This window comes from Melanaphis sacchari, unplaced genomic scaffold (assembly GCF_002803265.2).
Source record: "Melanaphis sacchari strain LSU unplaced genomic scaffold, SCAv2.0 Contig53_pilon_pilon, whole genome shotgun sequence".
NCBI lineage: Eukaryota > Metazoa > Arthropoda > Insecta > Hemiptera > Aphididae > Melanaphis > Melanaphis sacchari.
The window spans coordinates 1,739,667-1,766,368 of NW_020271371.1; the positions used below are offsets into that span (position 1 = coordinate 1,739,667).

Consider the following 26,702-nt stretch of genomic DNA (forward strand, 5'->3'; position numbering starts at 1 on the left):
ATCCTTCTTGTAAAAAACATATTATTAAAGACATATAGTATATGTACTGATCATTCTAAAGCAAACGAAAAACGTTATAAGGTGTATTAATCAGGAAAATAAATATAGATATTGCAGAATAAATTACAAAAACTTATTTTCTTAGTACTATAAAAACAAAATGACGATTTTTAGTGGATAATTTCTATACATTATTAAATAATATTAACACGTATTTTTATTTATCTATTTTAATTTAATTATGACAGACAGTGGTGTATTGGCGGATGGTTTAAGGGAGAAAAAATGTTATTGTAAGTCTTTGAATAATATTTTGAAATCATAAATGTTTGAAGAATTTTACTAACATTATGAATAATTATTATATTACATTAATAATATGATAATAATATTCCTTACATATTTAAATATTAAAAATATAGTAAATTTATGTTTGTTATTTATTTATAATTATTTTTTATTCACATTTCCTTTTTCAACATATTTAATACAGTTTTATTATTATTTTTTTAGCAAGGGAGAAAAATAATCATTAATGGATCCAATTTAACTAAAATGCAATGCAGTCTAATATTAAATTAATAGAATTTAATATTATGCACAATTTCCAGAGATATGAAAAATAAAAAATAAAACTTTTTAAATTATAAATTATTTATTTTAAATTTCCTGCTCCTCTTTATTATCAATCTCATTCTCTCTTATTAACAAGAAACTTAAAAACAAACTCCTAACATAAAAGTCTCCAATGGGTGGCTTCTTATCTTCTTTCTCTCAACCCATGTTATTTATTATTTCCACCACATACACTTATTGTAAAATAATAATTATAGATTGTGTATTTAATAATAATTGTAAAAAAAAAAAAAAAAAAAAAAAAAAAAATAAATATATTTTAATATAATGTTATGCATAATATCAACATAATAATATAATAACATTTAAATATAAGTTACACAAAACAAAATTTTGTTACACAGAAAAAAAAAATAAAAATATTTTTATATATTTAAACTATACATAGTAATTCTACGAGCATTTCAAAGTATTTAAGGCAGTATTTTAAATACTTCACATTAGTGTAATTGTTTAAAAAAAATGGTCACATAGACTTCTTATTTTTAAATGAGAATCAACCTTTTTTATAATATTATATTATTAATCAGATTTTATTTTAAACTGATGTAATTAAATAAAAATTGAATAAGTAGTTTCTGAGTTATATACTATGCATAATAGTTCTAAAAAATTGTTTTATAAAACTTTAAGATTAGTATAATATTTAATCTTATATGTTTTATTTAACTCAAATAATTTTATTGGTTATACAATATTTTAATAAATTAATACTGCTATAATTTTTAAATCATCACAACTCCAGCTCCACACTATAAACTTATTATAATATACCTTATTTAATAGGTAAATATATATAATTTCAAAGCTGCTGGTACAAATTTTGGTTTAAAATTTGAATACATAAACATTTTCAAGAAAAAATCATATGCTAATATTTTGCAGGAAGCAAAGATAAAAATTGATATTATAACACTTACTAAATATTATATAAAACATAAATATTTAGAAATAAGATTATTAAATATATTAAATAATTTCAAAATTAAAAATGTAAATAGATTATTTTAAAATGATACATAGGAGAAATTATTCTTAATAAATAATCCTGTATTATTTATAACTAGAAAGTTAAAACAAATACTCAGGAATAGTATGCGTTTAGGGTTTAGTGAATTTGTGAAAATTTTTGTTGTATACTTTAGTTTACTGTGTATATAAATTATACATTTACATAAATATATAATATATAATATGATTGAAAATGTATTTTAACCTTTGGAAAATGCTTACGATAAAATATAAAGTCTAATAGCACACGATTTACTACTCAACGCCTTATTATTATTAAATAATTTATTGTTTCATAAATATACATATATAAGATATGCAGTTAGATTATTATTATTTTTAAGTTCATAAATTAGGAACCTTCTATTGTTATATGCTAGTAAGAGTAATGTATAAAGTGTATCTGAAATATTCGACAATATTTCACCGAAATAGTGAAAAGGTTGCATTTAAATATTATGCTATATCGTATTTATGACTATAAGTTTTTATAAAATTATTCCCATCGAAATAAAATATTATTATACATATTAGTATGATTATCGAAAGTGTATAAACTATATTAAATATATTTTGATCTCTAAAAAATTATTTTGAAATTAATTGTTAGATGATATTTAGTGCATCAGCAATAATAACCTTACTATGAAAGTGTCATTTACGACTAGCTACAAGAGAAAAATCTACATCACTTGCTTTGAATGTTTGGCCCTGTAATTTATTGATCCTCGTTACGAAACATATTCTGATGTGAAATTGCAACCTTTTTGGCAAATCTACAGTGATAATATTTGTTTTGAGGAATTAACGCTATTTAACTAAATGCACTTTTGTGTAGGATGATTACTTATATGATATTAGGCATAGAACGTATTTTTTTTAGTTTTGTATTGCTACAAAGTTCGATAGTTCTAGATTCCTATGTATAGCATTATCGGGGTATAATTTTATAATATTATTTAATGTGGAGGCAACCCTGAATAACTGAGCTAATTTAAAAACTCAATTGGATAGGGAATTACTTAATTTATATTAACTACAGTATCTATGGGTTTTTATGTTTTTATTTGATTGTAATTTTTTGTGATACTGCTTTGTTGGTCTTCTCGGTGTAGTTTGATTTTTGATTATTGAATGCTCATAAACCAATCAGTCCTTTTTTTTTTTATTGGATACTCAACACTTGATAAACATTATTATAAAAGTTATCAAAAGTTTTGAGGCAACTCCTCAAACTATCAATAATATGAAAATAAAAAAAAACTTACACAGTGTCATAGTTACAGTACATTGGCGAATGGCCGACAAACGTGGTACGTGTATTGATTAAATGATGAAGTGGACAATTAAAAATAAATAAAACAAACAATAGTACACGAAATTTCATACATTAAAAAGTTTTTAAAAATTAAAAAAAAAAAAAAACAAACTTCTATAACTTGCGAGAAATTTCTATTATTACAGCTAATTAGTATTATAAATTATTTATTTAATAGCCTATATCATTCCAACAATTATAGTTAATAGTTTAAAAAATTAATAAATAAATGAACATTTATTCAGTAATCTTTAAGTTGAATTCGACCAATTATGCATTTAAATATTTTTATGTATTAATTTAGATATTAATACTTATTTTTATTTTATATTAAGTAATTTAATAATAAAGAGTGGTCCCTAGCAACTTTGAAAGACTTAGTTTGATATTAGTTAACATATTAAACATGTGTGTTTTTAATAATATATTTATAGTATAAATATTTATACATATTATCCCATCTGCCATTGTATTACCTTGTATTATGTTATTATAGATATAACAAGTGGTAATTATTCATATAATAGCAAAATAAACCAATACTGTTTTGATTTGATTAATTTATTTGAAGTTTTAAATGTTAACGTTTTACTTGAAAAATAATTTTTTATTACTTAATATATTATCCAAAATTAAAAAAACATCAAATTTAACTAGCTAGAAACAATTATACGTACAGATTTTAATAGTGATGCTAAGAAATATAAAATTCACAACTGTAGTTTGATGTTTACGAAACTACAATTTATTAGAAGTTAAAATATACTACTATTATTTAAATTTAGTTACAGATACTATTCACTAGGTATATATATATAGTAAATTTAATAGTAGTATATACATTATTGTAAAAACCATCATTATTATTATATTGTACGCTTATCTATGAGTTCATAAAAGTATACGAGTAGGTAGTTATATACTATTTTTACGAATTCTGCACGCGTACCCAATTGAAATCCAACTAGTTCTTATGAGATGATAAGATATAACTGTATACTTCATTTCATGTAGGTGCTTGTTCAACTTCACGTTTTGTCTGTTGAATCGGATGAGTTTCGATTACTATCGTTATTAATTTCCAACGACTACGTCTACCACCTCAATAAGATTTTCGTATACCTGTGATTTGTGAATGCGTTGTGAAATAGGATATATATTTCAAAGTAAAAGTCGGAGCTTGTGATAATGTAATACAATATGTATAAGAGAAGTATGCGTAAAATTAAAATCTTGTACATAAATATATAAATATATATATATATCATGATTTCATAATTTTCTCGGATTTTTTTTTTAATTTTCTTTTTTTTTTCCTTAACACAGGACCATAATTTATTACAAGATAAATAAATTTACTACTGCACATCATCAAAAAATATAGATATTAATAATAAATCATACATCCAAGTTTGTGGAACTCAGTGAGAATATAAAGAATGGTTGCATTGAAGTTTTTATGAACTTTAAATTAGGGATTTTATCCTGTTTGTTTTTGTTTTTTTTTCAACTATGCTTATGCATATCAATAATAATAATTAATAATTAGGAGAAGAAAAATTCTGTTTTACCTAAACTTAAAAAAAATACTTTACATTTATTTTGTAATAAGCTATTTTACTCATTAAAAGATTCAGAAATTTTTGTTATTGAAAATTTTTCATTCTATGAATCATGTTTGATTTATTCATATATATATATATATATATTGATATAATATACATAATTATATCCACTTATTGTTTAATTTAATTATAGATAGATTGTACAATAAGAATAAAAATAAAAAATAAAAAATAAAAATTACTTTTGTCTAAACGAATGAATTATGAACAATGTAATAAAAAAACTACCTATATTCATGGAGCACACTATTTTTAATACTGCTAAAATAGAAGTATTGCGTTGTCTTTTAATTTTTATTAATATTATCATTATTTAATTTAAACTTTAAAAACAAAAAAAAAATAAAAATATAAGAATAATAGGTACTTAGTATACATTCTATAATTGTATACAAGTATTTTACCGTATATTATAAATTAATTTATATTTGGTATACTATAATAGTGCCAACAAAATGTATAATTTAAATATTTACTTTCCTACAACTATTCATAATGTATTATATATATATATATATATATTTATTTTATTTATTATATCAACATGCGAATACATATTAATAATATAGAACTATGTCGATGAAATGTAGAACCAGAGTAATTTTTCTGACTCATCTAATTAGTTATTTTCCATTTTAAAATCTCCCAAGTTACCATTTAAATCTAACACAATTAAAGACTATAGGTCGGTTACACGCAGAACTCAGATTGACAGCACCGTTTGTAAAAAGTCATTTTTATTTTCATATTAAAAATGCTTGTCAATTCACATTTACTTATACATTTTTAGGCAATGCTATAGAAAACACTGTGTTTTTAATTAATGCGATTATTATAATTTCATGAACATTTAAAATTTTAATGATATGGTATAACTTTGAAACGTGGACTATATTCCATAAAAATTGATATTTTTGTATCTTAAAAATAATAATTGAAAAAAATGTCGTGAATAAAAGAACAGCATACAAAAAATTGATATTTTTACAATATTACGAGATATAATCTTTGTATGTATTTAAATGGAATAATAATAATAATATTATGTGAGCAATAATTAACTATATACAATTATGATATTAAGTATTGTTTTAATCTTTGTTTCATAAATTTAATAATTTATATCCTCCCAATTTATATTTTTTGGTGCTAATAAATAACTATGTCTTGATGCGATATATAACTCCACATTTTTTATTATCAAAATAATTAGAAAATAAAATATAAAAATATATTATATTGTGACGACTGGGAATAATAATGATTAATTAACCATGATAGTTTCACGTTTAGTTGTACAAAAAGTGGATTGGAATATAAATATATTCTAAAGATAAATAAGTTTATAAAACAGTAAGTACGTGGTTAAAGTTTTAAAATTAAAAAAGTATGAGTACTCTTATAGTTATTATTTCATTAGTGGGCTAAATTAAAAACAATTGTTCTGTTATAGCAGTATACAGTTTCAGTATAGTAAATAATATTTGCTTAAAATTTAATAAACACTATCGTATATATCGTATACGATATTATTTTACATCGTAAATCATTAAAATAAATAAATATAATATATAGTTACATAACTTATGAATTATTTTATATTTATTTCATATTTTAAATACCTATATATTTAATATGATATATTTTTTTTTTGTTTAAGTGAAACTAAATAAGTTTTACTATTTATAATACAATTATATATACATATAAGTAAATGCATTATAAAAAAAAAAATCGTAATATTCAAAATATTCAAAATTACATTGTACATCATTTTTACATTGTAAATTATAATCTTAATATGTAAATATTTAATGATAAAATAACAATAAAAATATAATTTCCAATAAATTCTAAGAGTGATCAATATAGATGTCACATTATAAATAAGTGTTAAAAAAGGATATATATTTATATTTTCAGTGTACCTATGCATGTACTTATGGTACATGTGCGAATGTACATTTTAAAGGCATGCAAAAATGTTTTTTTTTAATTTTGTTTAATCTTCTGTGCTGAGAAATAAAAAAGTGGTAAGAAAATTATTTATTATTTCTAAAAAATAAAGTCATCAATTATAAAAGTTTGGATCTCACTGTTCGCAGAATAAATATTTTTTACTTAGAAAAAATGGTTTCAAATAAACTCAATTTTTGCATCAACATACATAATTTTATGTAAAAGTTTATTTTTTACTGTACATTTTTTTATCCAAGTATACGATCCACACAGAAAAATAATTCAGTGTCGTATGAAGATAATGCTTCTTATTTTTTATTTAAACATCTAAGACTAACAAAATGGGCATCCGCTGCTAAAATAATTTAGTGAACTTTTTTAAGACACCCATCACCCTCATAAAAATTAATTTTAGGTACCTATATGAATATAATATAAATTACTGATACTTTTTTTTTTTTTTTTAAGACTGATTACAAAGTTTTGTCACGTGACACGAAAAAAAGTTTACTACCTCTACTAATTATATTTAGTATACTACGATAGTCGTGAGTTAAAAATAAAAACTAGGAGTTTATTAAAATATTTAATACAAAAATAATTGGGGTCTAAATGTTGGATTTGAATAAATCAAAAGTCTAATAAATTTATAGTCGTAAACTGAACAAATTTATAAAATTATAATACATTGCATTCAACTATGCAAAATACTACAGCTAAGTAGTGTAATATATGATCATTTTCAGTTATACGCGTATTAACTCACAGTCTCTGATGGAGTAGCTCTCCAACATTTATAAGTGGATCAGGAATATTTAGTTCATAGAATCAGTTAAAGCTAATGTAATATAACCTATTTTAATTCATATTATACACTTCATGAAGCTTAAAATTCCAGAACATATACTTTGTAAATTATAACATTACGAATATTACGATACTCGAGTGTATCATGATTCACGGGCTTAGAATGAGATATGCACCGTTACCTAATTGTTAGTATATTAATGTTATAGTAAAAACTCCGAAAAATAATAAATTAATGGGCTCAAAATGTACATATTTTGAAGCTTTGAATATTATATGGCTATTTAAGTATGCTAGACATGATATTTTAACTAATACATTTTTCAATTTCAAATTTTGGTATATTATTGTTATTTTATAAAAATGTTTTGATATAACAAACATTTAAGGTATGCACATGTCTTGTTGATATTGTAATTATAAATTAAATATTTAAATTTTTTCTATCAATTATTAATAAACATTGAATACAATTTAATTATAGATGAATAATGTATAATATTTGTAACAAAATTTAATCAGACTTTTTAATTATCGTCATAATATTTTAATCTGGTTATGATATAATTTAATTATAATTCTTCAAAGTTTGGCTTTAAATCAACTTAATAAAGTATGATTATTATGTAAATTATTATATTTTAGTTGTGTATTCGTAGATATTTTAATCATTTAAGACAGCTGCCTATGTGCTTAATGATAGAATCAGAAGTTATTATTGATCGAAACGCACGCACTTAGTTAGAAATAATTAAATCTATTGTCCCAAATCTTGAAATTTATCCAGCTGCATACATATGTGATTGAAATAATCTAATGTTTTTCAATCTGTACTCTAGTTATATAGAATTATAATTTATATCAATTTAGAAAAAAATAAAGAAAAACTAAATTCATTCATATAACATTATACTATGTATATTTATCTACATGTTTACTTCTATTAAATTGTATTAGTTTTAAATATATAATTTCAGTTATAATATTTATTATTTTTCTGTGATATATGATATATTTATTTTTCTATTTATATAGATGACGCTGTATTTGAAAATATCATTATGCGTATAAAATATAATAATATACTTACTTTAGTTTTAGATCCTCCAGTAAAATATTTTTGAACAACGATAAAATAAATAAAGTAATAATTATTTTTGTTTGAATATTAAATTTTTTCCATAATTTAACTTTAAATATCTATAAAATATGTTGTATTTATATACATTTTTAAATTTTTTGGTTTCAGTATAAAATATTTATGAGGAACTTCGTATTAAATTTTTAAGCCTTAACTATAAAATATGAGGATTTAATAAGATACAATTTAATCCTAAGCCTTAAAGTACTTAATATTATATTTAGTAGGTATTTAATTTATGACAGATCATTTTTATTAAATTATGAAAAAAATACCCGGTCGATTATGAATTAATAACTGTTTGAAAATATATTATCAATCATCTAAAGTTATTATTATAATAGTGATTAACCTTTCATAACCCATTACTTAACTTAATAGTGGCATATCGGTTTAAACTCTTTTCAAATACAAACGCTAAATAGCCTATAATCTAAAATCGTAAGTTACTCAAGAAATTATAACAATGAAATGTGAAGGTAATAAATGAAAATATAATCTGCAAATATACTTCATTATAAGAATATAATACTATAGAAAATAAAAATTATAAACCATATACGAATCTTTTTATCTTGAAAATAATACTACAATTTTATTCGTTATGAAGAAGCAAATTAAATAAATAAAATGAGATGATCTATGTTCAGATTTATAGCTAATTTATGATATTAACATACCATACATTAATAATAATTATAATGATTGCAAAAAATTGCTGCTTACATGATCTGCCATATAATTAACTATAGTTATATTATAGTAGCTATTTATTTGTTGTGGCTTAGATACTATTTTAGAAGACCAATTAGAAAACATTTAGAGAAATATATTTTCAATAAATAATGTTTTGGATCGTTAAAAGTAATATTAATAATTTTAAATATATTATCGTGATTTTTTTTTTTTTTTTTTTAGAGTGAATAAATAGTTTATTTATTTTTATTATTTCAAATGCTTAAAATGTATATTATTATTATACAGTTTTAGAATTTTAGATATGAAAAATATAATAAATTGGTACAATCAAAATTCGTCTCTAATACTGAGATGTAAATCATTGAGTAAGTGTATTAATATGTAGTAGATACGATGGTAAAATAATAAAAAAAAACAAAAACAAACAAATCAGCAATAGTTTGTAAGAGTTATAAAAAAAAACCGGTTAGTTTTATTATTAACTATAAGAACTTTCTATGGTAATTTTTTTATAAATAAGTTGATATTTCCAAAAATATTAACTTTTTTTAAAATAATTTGATTATAAAAAATCGAATCTAATTTTTTTTTTCTTTGAAATTATTTAAAAATTAAAAATTGGCCAAACTAATGTTTACGTACTTTTACCTTCATATCGTAATTTTTCGACAAAATTAGCGTATTGATTTGGTAGTTATTACTTATATGCTTATGAGCTACTATTGTAAACTAATAAATACACAGTGAATCATGATATAGTTAAGTACCATACATAATAAATCTATTATTAAACTGAGTCATAAATTTTGAACATATTATGTCATAACACTAAAAACATTTAATAGATTATATTTTATTTATTTATGAAAAATTATAACTATTTTTAATGTGTGTTCAAAGAGAATATGTAAGACACGATTAGGATTATTCAATTAATATATCTACAAAATATTATTAATACCGTTAAGAAATCATAATTTACTGACGCGTATTATATAGCTTACACACGTAATCTTTTAGGGAAATTAAATAATAAACAATTGTTGCTGTAAACTATAATATATTGTAGTAACCATTTTGTGGTGAAAGAATCTTAACCAAATACATGGAGTAATCGCTATGTATCAAAGCGCTTTGAATCCTGGTTGGAATACTATATAATATTATAGAGCTTTAAAAATTACGAAACCGAGTGATGAACAAACACGCTATAGAAGTACATAATTCCTGAGGGGAACGGAATTTCTAAGTCGAGGATGTGTGTCGTCCCAAGGATTATACGCACAATAGTGGTCTAGTATATAGGGATGGGTTTATGGGAGGGTTGTGTTGGAAGCGGTGGGGGGATGGAGACGAATATTTAAGTAGCAGCTGAGAGTGCCGTATACAGATTGTCGTGAAGATAAAAGCGAGACCAACGATACGTTTCTCATCTTGTTCTTAGCTGGAAGAAAGAATTATATTCTGCTGTGGGAATAAAATAAAATAAATAAGGCAAGTAAAATAAAACAATGGTGGTGGAAAATTGGCAGTTTTTGTGAGTAGTATTTTTATTTTATTTGATCAACAGTGCAGCTACCAAACGGCCATCGTAGTTCCATTTATAAGATATTTTTAATTTGATTTCGTCCTTCCACAACCAACTTCCTGTCTGTTATTTTTTCCAACAAAACGATTATAAAATAGATCCCATAGATGATGGTGGAAAAACTAATTTCCGACTTTTCAAATATATTTTTACTCCTTTTTCATATTTTTATGACATCACAGACGATGCCGTGTCTTTCGCTGAATCTGCTGCATCGAATCGCAATCGTGCATTTCAATTCAATCCTATCCGACTATCTATGAGCCATTAATTTCCTCACCTTACTTTCTTTGAATTTATCGGTGGAAAAATGAAAACTAATAAATTAAATAGACGAGAAATGTGCTGTACGCATTTGGAACCGTTCAATGTTCAGCTCTAAATCTAATCCAATTATACGTTAAGAGTTTGTCAAACGTATAAATATGAATCGCTTTATTGTTAACAATAAAGATTATTAGGGTAATCTGAGGATAATAATATTATTTACGGCTGGGTTATATAGTTTTCTGCTTTTTTTAGCTATTGATATTATACATACTAAACAAGTGCGTGATCCATACATGATATTATTATTTCATTATCCTTATTTTGGTACATGTATGTATTTTATATCATTATTTTTAAACCACAGAATAATTCATTACAACTAAATGATTGAAAAAAAAAAACATTCACTATATTATATATTTTTAAGAAGTTTTAATTTTTTGTATGATAACATCCATTAAAATCAATTGTCATATTGATAATCAATTATTATTAATTTATAACAATTTTATAATTTTATGAGTGTAGTGGAGTTGCACAGAAATACAGAGATAATCTACTATATATTTGTGGTCTGCTTATTTAAAATACAATTGATTAAACAAATATAAAAGGTGTATTAATTGTTATTATTTAATATAAAAATACGTACGTAAATGATTTTCGTTATTTGAATGGAAGTTTTGGATATTATTGTTCATAAGACCCAATGCTCGGTTGCACCAAATATTTACACAGAGTTAAATTTGTATAAAAATAAAATCTATTGCAAAGACAATGTTTTAAATTTTATCTGCTGATAAAAATGTACTTTATCGCCAGTTAAATAAGATGCTGATTTATCGCCTCATAACATTTTATGTATGGTTAAATTTCATTATAAATATATTTTGATATGATTATGATGATAATATCAACTTGTATTTTAGGTACCATTTATTAGGTAATCAGTATATTGGAAATAACTTGAAAATAAAACAATGATTGAGCAACACTCATAAATTTAACACATGATAATTTAACAAACGTTAGTTTATTATTAGTTTACAATTTTACAGTAGAAACAATAATTTACCGATAGATAACAACAATACATATGGTGCAACCAAGAATTTAGCCGTTAATATATTTGTTAAATTATTAATATGTATTTAAAACAATACAATATTATAAAATATACTTATATTTGAATATTTTTATACACCTCATTAGTTTTATAATATTCAATTTACTGCGAGTAGGGTAGTTTTTCATATACCCTATATTTCGTAAAAACAATTATTGGTTGAATCTTATAATATAATACGAGTACGTAATGAAACAAAGTATATGTGAACTATCCTAATTTTTTTACAGGGATCATTATGAGATTAAATTAATAAGATGTACTTGATACATTTATTTATTTATTATTGTTGTCATTAATGTATATAACTGTAGAGTATTAACATCCATATAATACTACAATTTTATTTCCAACGTCCACGGTCAACCAAAAATCAAAAAAATCAAACAATATCGTTAATAATTAATAACATAAATATATGATTGAAATATGAGCCCGTGCTTAAATGTATTTAATTATTATGTAGCATAAAATTATCACTCATTTAACCTGAATAGCTTAAAAATTATAATTAAATATTATTGTTTGTTGTAAATTAAAAAAAAACACTTTAATTTGTTTTTTTAGTTTTTTTTTTTTTTTAATATAATATTACATGCACATTGAATTATATTTTAACTACAGTAATTAAAAGTAGGAATGAGAAAGATAAAGAGGAATGTCACTCTATCCTTGGTCACCATCATAAATTCATCGCATTTATATTAAAGTATATGATTTATAATATTTTATAGATATATTTTATTTTAGTAGCAACATAATGAATCAATTTTAATTTTATAATTTAATAGGAGATTTACGTTTTGTACATGTGCTCTCTCGTTTAACTACATGCGCTTATTTGTAATACAAGCTATTTATTACAACAAAATCATATATTATTTTACGTGTATTGCTTATTATTTACTTAAGCAATATCCTTGGGTTATAAATGTTTCGTAATAATACAAATTAATTTAGATTAACCGAAACGCAAATCATAATAATAAATATGTACTATTATAGATCTTATTTGATTAATATTATTAATTTTCTGTGATCGAAATGAACATTTTTATTATAATATGAATTAATATAAATTTAATATTTTTGTATAGTAAAAAATTGTCATAGATTCTCATTTCACATTACTATCACAATGATTGAACAAAGATTTTAAATAGTAAAAATTTGAAAAATTAATAAAAATTATTGTATTTACTAAAAATGTTCTTTCTCGAAATTAAAAGTTATAACTTTTTTAACAGACTGAAAAATGTGTAAAATACAAAATTTGTATAAGTTATTTTCATGTCTACGTCAATTTTTTTAATATTAAACGTAGGTACTAGCTTAACGTACATTTCTTATTTACGTTATATGTAATATCCAGAATATTATACGCTTTCTTATGGATTCACTCTAATATGTTTTCTATCGTTAACTTACCAAACGATACCTTATAATCTTTATATTATTATGAATGTGTTATATAATTTGTAATTTTGTGAACATAATACATAATATAACTTATTTTTAAAAAAAGTTTCGTATAAATATTAACTAATTTAAAATACCTACTACACAAAGAATTTATATATTAAGTGGTTGATATTTTTTTGAATCTTTTTGTGTATTTTATATTTTTATTATTGTACTGAACATAAAATTTAATTATTTGCTATTCGATACTATAACTCTCATAATAATATCTTTACATACAAGTTTAGTTAATTAATTGTTTATATTCGGTAATCTGGTATTTGAATATTATTTACTTGAAAAATAAATCAAAATCACGATGCTAATCTGTTAAATAAATCAACGAATTAACGTGGCAAGTAATAAGCAATTACTCTTAAATAATATTATATAAATTAACTAAGTGATTATTATCGTAGTTTAATCCCATGCGGGTACTATATTATAAGATAGTCAAAGATTAATGGTGAAATGAAAAAAATTTAAATAATTAAAAAATATAAATATAATATATCAAATAAATTCGATTTCAAATAATTAATAATTATTCTTATTTACAATAGGTATTAGATTAGGGTAATAAGATTTTAAGTTCATAATACATATTTTTTTATTTTAGTTTCAAAAAGTGACAAATAATTTTTATCTAAGCAATACAAAGAGTATTTATTATAATTTGAATATTAATTAATAATTTGGTAACTCTAAATTAACTGAGACACATTAGGGTTATGTCAAAAATATGACCTTTTGTTCTTGGGACGCACTAGCAACATTAAAAATGGTTCGTTCAGAACGCACACAAGAAACTTCCAAGAGCTTTTGGAGTCTATTTTTTAAATCAATCTTTATTGAAATAACTAATATAGATTTAAAATAAACTTGTAACAACTGAAGTAGATCATAATATTGTCCCAGTATATCCACATAATTTGTCTATTGTAATCATATTATCATGCAGTTTGATCAGGTAGGTAATTCAATACTAGTAAAAGTAGAACTTATGAACTACCATAAATAATCCTAATGCTTTGTTCACAGATAAACTATATAAATATGAATGCATTTTGATGTAACATATTATATTTTTATAAATAGTCTTGGAATCTAAAACAAAGTATAGTAATAGTAAAAATTAAAATCGTGAATATTGTTCAGATGTATATTAGTTTTAAGTATATATTATGTAGTCATTAAATAAGTGACTGAATAAAATTCGAATTAAACAATAAATAATCAAATAAAAAAAAACATAATTTTTCAATATTTCATTAAAATATATATTTTTAGTTTCTTGTAGTATTTAAAAAAAAAATAAATACTTTTATCCTTCTGGAGTATCAAATAGATCAAATTGTATACCAAAAATCTCTCTCACTGTTGAAGGTAAAAAAGAAATTGTTCTACAAGATGACGACAAGTATACAAAAAAACATATACTGTTGTAAAACCAATTACATTTAAAATCTAAAATGTAATAATATTTCTATTACACAAATAAATATATTTAGTATTTAATTAATTACAAATATAAACATATCTTCTAAATATTTAAAATTTTAAATAATCATAGATTTATTTTTAATTTTATACTTATAAAATATATTAGTGCAACTTTTAATTAATAAATTCAAATAGATTCAATATAAACTTATTAACTATTATTATATTATAAAATATTTAATTTTAATACTCGAGGCATTAATTAATACGAGTATGTAAAATGTATATGTATTCTGGTTGTAAATTTTAACCTAATTTTAGTATTGTTACTTTATTTTGTATTATTAAAATGTTAAGTATGGATCTGTAATATAGAATTATGGTTACGCATACACAAAGTAAGTTACTATGTTTTTTGTTTCATAGTGGTCAATTCTAAGTTACGTAAAAGACTCCGTCGACGTTGATATTTAAATAATTATTACTTATTACATCATAACTTAATACATTATAATATATTATAGTCCTAATACCACTACACACCTTTACTTGGCTCTTGAAGGGCGTATTTCGTTCGCACATTTTGTCTTAAAAGTAACTCTGGATTTATGTTTCACGTTGTACCGATGCATAATATATCACATTTAAATTTATGGTTATAATTTATTCATGGTTTAATCTGGTGGTAAACTATTTAATCCGAAAAAAAATATTTAATATTCGAATAAAAACACGGTTCTTTCTTGAATAATTGGTGTTTTAAATCTTGGAGATTTTTATGCATTCTATTGTCACGTATACGTGAAATAAAAGTGTTTTAATATTAATTACGATCAGGATAAATGTTGACTATTGCATTTATGTTTGATAATTTTATTTTTTGCTCTAAAAGAAAGTTGAACTATATGATGTACATAGACAGAATATAAATTTGTTTTAGGTGGAATAAGTATAACAAATAGATTTAAAATTAATATTTTACCTATCAAAACTGTAATGAACAAATAAATATTACAATTAAAATACATACAAACAATAATTATGATGAACGATTACTATTGTGGAAAGCGCTCAGTTAATGCATTAAAATTAAATTTACAAATTTACATAGTAATATCAATATTTAAACAAAGGTTTTTTTTTTTTTTTTTAATTTATATTATTTTTAATTCTATACCCGGTGACGAATCAATTTCTATAGTAAAATTTTCTCCCAAGCAGTGTATGCTAATTAAATATGCTAAATTAATATTTTTTACAATTTCCATTTAACTTATTCAAACATAATATAATCTTATAACACATGTACAAATCGTAAACTGATAAAAAACTAATTTACATTTATTGCAATAATTAAGTATACATTTGTTTGATAATTATAATATTAGATATTGATTTTATTGTTTTAAAGTTATTATAATTATTTAAAAATTTATGAGAAAACTATTTATACTAAAAATGTATGATATTAATATAATTTACACAATGATATGAAAGTTATTTATTAATACAGAATAACATAGTATAACAAATTTCTTTATTTTTATTATTTGATACTTATTTACTATTATATATTAAATATAATGTATCAACATATTATGTAACTAGTCATGATATTTAAACTAAACAGATATTTATATATTTTAAATTTTTCTAGCTTACAAAACTATCTTATTAATTATTATACTTATCTATAATATGAAGTTACTATTTTATAAATATTTTTTCTTATAATTATTTATTTAATATTTATTATTATTTATTTATAAAAGTTTTCATTTCAAATTTGGGTCCTTGTTGATACTTCAAATAAGATTCAATAAAAACTTGATAAATTTATTCTAATTTTATATCCATAAAAATAGATGATTAATAATCTAAATTGTATTTTATTGAATAGTTTAATAACTCAATTAATTTATTGAAAAAAAGTAATATAAAATGGAATAAAACATACTATTATAATATATAATAGGTATACATAGCGTTTAGTTCAATGTAATAGTGATGATGGCTTAAAACAATTAATAATATACATTTTAAGTGTTGTTTTTAAAATTAGTTAAGCATAAATTAAATTTATAATTACAAATCAAATACAATTTAAATTAAATTAAGGTATCAATATTTTTATATGATATTTTATTATATAGCTGTAATTATATTTTGAGAAGACACCATCATTATTTTAATAAAATCGTTTTCTAAAACTTACGGTCTTACTTATAATACTCGTAATTAAACTATAGTATTTCACGTTAGAAATGGCACTCTGCAGAAGCTATCTATACTATGTATTTAAAGTACTATAAAACAATAAAAAAATAATAAAAAATAAGATTTCGATAGAATGAAAACAAAATGAGATTTATAACGTTTAAATAATATTTTAAGTAATCAAATGGTCTTGTCGTCTTATATTATAAATAATTTACATTATCCATGTGATGATACGTTGTAATATGGTTATTTATATTTATTTTTTTTATACTCTACAGGTTGTTGCAGTCATATCCGTGTTTTTTATATGTGTATCAGTTCTGTCATTTGCACTAAAAACTCATCCTGACTTACGAGTGGCCACATTGAGAAACATAACCGTACCCAAGGATCGTCCACCAGCCCCGGGTGAGGATCCTCCGATGGAATGGGTACTTAACAAGGACCGAACCGATCCTCACGAGGCTTTTTTTTACGTAGAACTTGTTTGTAACGTTTGGTTTACATTCGAACTTCTCGCTAGATCTATCGTAAGTATTAAATATACTGTACTTAATCAAAAAAGTGATTTTAAATATTAAATAAATTATTTTATACATCACCAAATATGTCGACATTTGACCTGCAGTAGTATGTCTCTTATATAATGGGTTATTTTGAATTATATTCAAATTATTTAAAAGCAATTTCAGTAATCTGATGTAAAATAAAAATAGATATCAATTAAACAAGTATTAAGTAACATAAATATTGGATATAATTAAACCATAAAACAATATGAATACGTTTTTACCAAAACATTTTAAATATATGTTTTTTTATTTTTTTATCATTTAACCTTTATTTAAAATATATTTACAATCTATACAAGATAAGGTATAATGAGTAAGTGTGTTGACATGCGTTATTTGACATTAAGTAACATTAATAGGAAGGCTCCTAGTAGTGCCACCTGACCATAAATATATGTTACAAAAGTATTACGCGTAAATCTTATATTTTAAGATATAGGTATATATGAAAGTTAAAGTTTATCTTAATGTTATATCAATTATAATATTAATGTATTTACCTAATAAAATTAAAAACATTGTTTAAATTTAAAAAAAAAAAATAATAATATCACTATAAGTATATATATATATATTTTTTTTTTTTTTTGATTTATATAAAAACAAACAAAATATGGTCACAAAATAAATACACAATAATCAGTTGAATTGTACAACACTGTCGTTTGCAACGCCAACATGTTGGAATCCGTATTTTCAAAAGTGGTTCAAATCTTTAAATCATTGAAACAACGATGAGTGGCGGAACTAAGGGGGGGGGGGAATCCGGGGATTGATCCCCGGGCGTAAAATTTTGGTGGGCGTAATTTTTTGTGGGCCTTTATTTAATGTTTATTGTTAGAAGTTATAAAACTATTTTTATTTCTCATAATTTGTTTATTATATAATAATAGCCACATTTAAAAGAATGAAAAACATTAAATAAACGAAATAAATATTGAACAAAATGAAAAAGAAATAAATAAGAATACTTTTGAAGTATCTTTAGAATCTCAAAATAAGTATGAATATTTTAAAGTCACTAATTTTTCTGAAATTTTATTTGACAATCCTCGTTCTTGGTATCCTATTAACGATAAACTGCGTAGTATACTTATTCTTCATGGACCAAATCGTGGGATAACAGCACCTAAACCATTCAAAAATCATTGGTTTTTAAAACAAATGAATAACGGTGAAAAGTGTGACAGAACATGGATGATATATTCTGAACCTAATGAAGCTATTTTTTGTTTTTGTTGTATTTTATTTGGAACCAAATCAAGTGCCTTAACAGATCCTAAAACAAGGTTTTACAAACTGGAAAAAAATGGAACGTTTAAGGGAACATGAAAATTCTTCAGACCACGTTAAAAATTTCCTTGAATGGAAAATTTTTGAAAAAAAATTAAAAAATGGTGGAGCTATTGATGACTGTTTACAAAATGAAATAAGATCACAAGAAGCAAAATGGAGACACATTTTAAAAGCAATTTCGAATGCAATATTGTACTGTGCCAACAACAATTTAGGATTGAGGGGACATTCAGACATACCTGGGAGTCCATCCGCAGGTCATTTTCTTAATTTGTTAAGTTTAATAAGTAAATATGATCTTATATTAAAAGAACACATTGAATTACATAAAAAAGGTTCCATAAATTACTTTTCTCATCAAATTCAAGATAAGTTTATAGCTTTGTTGTCTAAAAGAGTTCGAAATGAAATCATACATCAAATTAAATCTGCTAAATATTATACAATAATGTTTGATTACACGCCAGATGTGTCAAGAACAGAGAAAATGAGTCAAGTTATTAGATACGTTCGTGTCACTGGTAGTAAAGTAATTGTAGAAGAAAGTTTCTTAGGCTTTATAGAATCTCATGAAAAAACTGGTAGTGGTTTGACTACTGAAATATTACATCAGATATCTCAAGATGGTTTGGATATTAATAATTGTAGGGGCCAAGCATATGACAACGGATCAAATATGGCAGGGAAGTACAATGGGGTTCAAGCAAAAATTTTAGAAAAAAATAACTTAGTAACATTTATACCTTGTACAGCACATTGTTTAAATTTAGCAGGTGTAAATGCTGTAGGATCAAATAAACAAATGCAACTATTGTTCGGTAAAATTCAACAACTATTTAATTTTTTTTCTGGTTCTACTTTATATTGGGAAATATTGATGAAATCATTGAAAGTAACTCTTAAACCATTTTCCGATACTAGATGGTCCTCTAAAGCTGCTGCAGTAAAGGCCCTTTACAAACAATTACTTGAAGTGAAATGTGCTTTGATTAATATTATTGAAAATGGAAATCTTGATTCAAAACCTATTGCCAAAAATTTACTTAATTTAGTGGATCACGAATTTATTTGCTTATTAACAGTTTGGAATTCTATACTATCAAGTATCGATTGTGTAAATATATTTCTTCCAAAAAAAAAAACAATTACGGTATGTCAAGCATCAAAAATGATTCATTGATTAATTAAAGAAATAACTGACTTAAAAAATAATAGAATTCAAATATTATTCCAAGACGCTGAACAAATTAGTGTAAAAATGAATATTTCTCCTTCGTTTCCAGAAAAAAGGAAAAAAAGAGCAAAAAAAAATGGATATTGATGAATCTGCTGATGAATGGGAAATTTCTGCTAAAAACAATTGCATAATTAATTTGAAAAATGTCTGTGATGTTTTGCTTACACACTTCGGTTGGAGATTTGAAACATTGAATAATGTATCTTCAGATTTTAGTTTTCTGACTGGATCTGAACTATTCGAAAAAGATACAGATGAATTAGTCAAAGCAGCAGCTGATTTAGCCTTAAAATATAATAAAGACTTAAATGCTTCAGAATTAACAGAAGAAATAATACATTTTAAACATCATGCCATAAGTGCATTACCTAGTATCAAAAATACAACACCATTAGAACTGTTAGAGTTTATTTTTGAGTATTCCATGACAAATATTTTTCCAAATATTTGCATAGCACTTCGACTTTATTTAACATTGCCATGTACAACAGCCACGTGTGAACGAAGTTTCAGCAAACTGAAACTAATAAAAACGTATTTACGCTCCACAATAAATCAAACAAAACTAACTAATCTTGCATTATTGTCTATTGAAAAAGAAATATCAAACTCAATTGATTTCGATTCAGTTATAAACGACTTCGCTGTGGTAAAAGCCAGAAAAATTAAATTTTAAATTTTTTTAAATATGTAAAGATTGTGTATTGAAATTAATTATTTGTACATGAACAATTTTTTAAATTAAAAGGTTCTTTCATTGAATTAAACAAGTTTATTATTAATAAATTTAATAGTTAGCAAATAGCAATGTAAAAATCAGAATAACTTTTATTTAGTTTAATTATTGTAACACAAGCAATAACATGATTCTATGAGTAAGAACTAGCTCGATATTTTTAACTTTGTTAGTTAACATTAATATGTGTTTAAAAGTTAATAAGAATGTAGTACGTTTGTAATTTGAATTCCAGTTATTAGAAAACAATCGTAGGGAAAGATATTTTAGTCTTGGTCTATGATTGGGCGTAATTTTAATATTTTCCCCGGGTGTAAAAAATCTTAGTTCCGCCTCTGAATTAAATGTCGATGTTAATAATGTTTTAACAATACTATGCTAAGTTAACATCTGAATCGTAACAAAGACAGATTTAATATTAATAACCAACCCCAAATTATCAAAGAACTTAACTTGGTTTTAATACACTTCAAACTTTAAAATTACTATAGTGTTATTTGTTTAATTTTTACATTAAAGTTTCACTCGCAGTAGCAGCTTGTGGAGTTCATTGAAGGTAGGGCAAAAATATTTCCCTTATTTTCCACTATCTTAACTTTGAACTTACCACTAATAATGACTAAGCACCACACTCTGAAAAGTAAAAAAAAAAAAACGTTTAAATCGTTTAATAAATTAAACAACGAACCGAGAAAGAATAAAAAAATAACAGATTAATTTCATGTGTTACGAAAATATAAAGTCTTTGCCACAGAAGACGGTCAACGATAACAATACAAAGACGATAAGACCGAAGAAATTTCTTAAATCGTAATAAAAATAAAAGGATTGTGCCTGGAAACGCTGTATTAATTCGTGTCAAAAAATGGGGGAAATCTAGTAACGTGATCGGGGCACAACGAATTTGTGCTCGTCGGCCGTCACTCAATGCCAGTATAGTATTGTACACCCGTATTTAATAACATTTTTTTTTTTAGATAATATTTTTTTAATAATATACCAACTATATAATAATGGAAGAAACACTACTTACTCAATTTCAAAAATGTTTCTTCTTTCTTTCAATATTCAAGAATGGGCATGTGCTCGTGTGCTGTGTAGCGCGAGCCATCACTGTTCACATGTCAATCGCTAATAATAATTCACCACTTTTATCATAAAACGTGATACAATCAATATTTATACCATGGTCTTGTAATAAATGTATAACAGTTAAATTAATTTTAAAAATATTCGTTATGACTTAATGGTAATACAATGAATACTATGATATTAGCTTCACTGTATATATTATGATTATGTTTTTTTTTTGATAAATTACCAGTAAATATTCTACAGTTTTGTATACTTTAATTTCACTTACATTGGTTCTGAAATCATTAGAGTAGGATGTAGATAAATCATGGCATTGATGAATTTCCCTATTACATATAGTACATATAGATTATTGAGAAAACGACAACTACTGAAATAGTAATGAATATCTACTTAATAGTTTCGATATAATACAGTATAATAAATACCATTGGCATGGTATGCAATAATATCTGAATTTACATTATAATATTTAACAATTTTTAATTTTCATTAAAATAAAATATCGTATATATTATATAAATATTGTAGGATTATGGTAATTATCATAATTTTATCCAAAATAATGTATAAAAAGATAATTGAAAACATTCATAAGCTGTGTTAGTTTGGATGAAAGTTATGTACATAACCTTGTAAATTCTTAATTGGGAGATCACACTGAAGTCTTTAATTAGAATCAAACAATACATTAAGCGTTCTTAATATTTAATTAGATTATATGAATGATATTATAGCAATACATATTTTATGAAGTAGAAATATAATGCACACAATAACAATAAATACCGATTTTTGTTTCCAAATTGTGATTAAAAGACTAAATATTTTTAGATACTAATATAATTATAGATAAACTAATCAAATATACTATATTGATCAAACAATTTATTATTTTTGTTTTATTACTATTCATACATTGTGTCATTTATTATAATTGATACAAATAAAAAGTAAATATTTATTAATTGATAAAACACATTTCATTAAATCAATAGTTCAATAAATGGTTATCAAAACATGAATTATTGATTAATATTTAAATTGATAAAAAAACGTAAACTGAAACAACAATATAATAATATAATATTACATATGCTATTTTTATTTACATTACAATAAGCTACTGAACTATTGTAAAATATATAGTATTTTTGTATGACATTTTCGTAAAATAATATTTTAAAATACATATTTCACCAATGATACTCTCCATAAAGATCTTTCCATTCAATCAGTAAAAAACGTTGCCAAATCTTTTTACAAACGGATGCACACCAAACTCCACAGTCACCGTAACCCCTTGATTTTAGAACTATCTATCCCTACTATTCTTGGTGACCCCAGAAGGCGATTAAAACGAACATGGTGTCGTGACTTACTTTTAGACTAACCATTACCACCAAATGTCACGAAGTCCCATCAATGGATGGTCTTTTCTCCCCTGTCTGATCTGATGTAAATAATTATAATTATCAACCTGTTTGTTATATTGCCTTGTTATTTTTTCTTGTTTTTTTGTCTTTTCTATACTTATTCTATTATCACTTCTGCTTATTGTAAACTTTATTTTACAGATTGCACAATTCTCTTGATTAAAAAAAAAAAAAAAATACATATTTATATTTTATTTTTTGGAATTAATAAAAAAATAAAAAGTTTATATATCATATATATGTAGTCATATTAATAAAAATAACGAATAAATGGACATTTTTTTGATTTTTATTTAATAGTGTTGTCTTATATATATTTTTTTTATTTTTTTCTTTCAACAACAACAATTAGCTACAAATTTTGCAGTAATTTTATAGAATATTTACTTTTAAATATAAATTTAAAATTTTATCTTTAGAGATGGAAAAAAATTGAAAACGACATTGATATGGTTGTACGATTATGTATACATCTTCGCAGTTCGTACTTGCATATAAAGACTACAAAATAAAATATGATAATATTTTAAACTCTGCAAAAGCGTATATGTTCATACACGTGAATGATTCATTTGATTAACAGTTACAAATCTCCGTTGTAAAGAAATAATGGTAAATTATGTATTTTAAACGATGTGAATGCGAATAACAGAGTTTTTTGTAAGCTTGTTAAGTACACAACTAGTATAACGGCCGTTGTAGACGTAGAATGGTGTTTTTGGCTGAATTTCAACGTGATTTTTGGACATTGCTCATGATAAATAATAATAATAAATACCCAAAAAAAATATGTCAATGACCGTCTGCGCAACCAATTGCTCGTCCTGAATAATAGTGGTTGAATCCTACTAAAAGCATTTATAGTCGTATATATTTAATATTATTTCTCAACCTCTGCCACCGTTGATGACTATTATTTCGAAGCTCTATGAACGCAGTTTAAGATCCATTTATTTTTATGGCTTATTAAACGCGTCTCATTTCTTGTTGACCGTTTTACGATGTAGATAATATTTTCAAAGTCCCAAAGGGCTTATCATTTTGTTATTAAGCAACGTTCACAGAAAATTCCAATAAAATGCGAAAATAATCCTTAAGTATACGCGATAGAGCCGTTGATAAAAGCGCGTCCTCATGTTTCACACAACATTTTATTATAATTAAAAACAAAATAACATGAAACGAATAAACGGGTTCCTCATAGTTCACGAGCTTGGTCACGCATTGTACCGCTTTTAACACGATGGTATTAAATAGAGTTGGATTTGCTTGTAGGGCTATACAAAAAGCAAACTCACAAATAACGATTGGAATGCCTTTCATTATTTTAAAATATAATTCAGTTTATTTGTTAAAATTCATATATATATATATATATATATATATTATTAAATTATTAAATCAAACCAGGGCTTGCATTTGAGAAAAAAAAAAATTGTTTTATGTCATTTATAATTAAAAATGTAAACAAATTTTGCGTTTATCGTTATTCAGAATTAAAATTTTTAATATATTCTATAGATTATAGCTAAATTAATAATTGGAAATTAATTATTTTATTTAATGATATACTATTTATAACGTTTTGTTGATATATCATAATACGTTCTGTTAATCGTTATGTTTTGTTTAGTGTTATTTAATTATTTATGTGTATCTTTTTCCGTTATAATAACGTTTACAAATTTCAATCGTTTTTTGTGAAATATACAGTTATAATCATAACGTTATTATAACGTTTACAAGCCCTGAATCAAACACAAATAGTTTTACGCAATAACCTTTTTAAGATAAAAAAATAATTTAATAATAAACTTTGGCCCAAAGCCCCAAAATATTTAATTTAATTAAATTTATGTACCTATATAAGATTAAAACTATAATATTTTTTATTTGTTCTTAAATACCTTAGTCATGTTCTAGTTTTACTATATATAATATATAAATAGGACTTTTTTGATATTATAGTATAATTCTTTATTACCAACTAGTTTGTATTTATGTATTTACTTTTTTCTTCTACATAATATAATAATTAATTTTTACGAAGTCCAAATAGCTACGTAAAATTTACTGTGTTAATTTATCCTATTTCGTAATAATAATATGTTGAATGTTCCATATCGATGTTTTTAGGATTTTATAGGATAATTCAAAAATGTGAAGAAAAAATGTATGTTTACAATTTTTTTTTTTTAAATCACTAATACGCTATATTTGTTCACTATTCTTCAGGTAACTCCTAACCTTATGCACTTTGCCAAGTCCCCAGTCAACATTATCGACTTCGTGGCTACACTCAGTTTCTACACGGACACTATGTTGCAAAGCACACTTGCCCACCGTTTTGATAACACTGAGATACTAGAATTTTTTTCTATCATTCGTATCCTGAGGTTGTTCAAGCTAACTAGACACTCGCCCGGGCTGAAAATACTCATACATACGTTCAAAGCATCTGCTAAGGAGCTGACGCTGCTCGTTTTCTTCTTGGTATTGGGTATCGTCGTTTTCGCTAGCCTGGTATACTACGCTGAACGATTGCAGGTAAATTTTAATAGAACCATTTCAGTGTATCGTGGTTATGATATCATGATTGTTTAGCTTTTAAGTAAATAACTAATACTAATGTTCTTCCAAATCCCTTTCCAGGCAAATCCACAGAACGACTTCAAGAGTATACCAGAAGGGTTGTGGTGGGCGATTGTGACCATGACTACAGTTGGATACGGTGACATGGCGCCCAAAACGTATATGGGCATGTTTGTCGGCGCGCTGTGTGCCTTAGCCGGCGTGTTAACCATTGCACTTCCCGTTCCTGTAATTGTGTCGAACTTTTCCATGTTTTATTCACACACGCAGGTCTGTTATATGGAAATACGATAAATAGTATCATAAATATATTAATATATATATATATATAAAAATAAATAAATATACTTATGATAGGTTAAGCCGATAGTATATGATATAACTGTAATTAAAAAATACCAAAATGTTGGAACTGAACCATGATTGGAATCATA

At 23.8% G+C, this 26,702-nt stretch overlaps 1 protein-coding gene across 2 annotated transcripts in view; it reads left to right on the forward strand.

The window, feature by feature from the left end:
• The window catches only part of LOC112599608 (potassium voltage-gated channel protein Shaw-like), a 200,218-nt gene that overhangs the window by 151,026 nt on the left and 22,490 nt on the right, over positions 1-26,702 (forward strand). For both annotated transcript variants that reach the window (XM_025346577.1, XM_025346575.1), the window contains 3 exons: positions 17,583-17,834; positions 25,912-26,223; positions 26,329-26,538. In XM_025346577.1, coding sequence (XP_025202362.1) covers positions 17,583-17,834; positions 25,912-26,223; positions 26,329-26,538 — 774 coding nt within the window. The remainder of the gene's footprint in view (positions 1-17,582; positions 17,835-25,911; positions 26,224-26,328; positions 26,539-26,702) is intronic.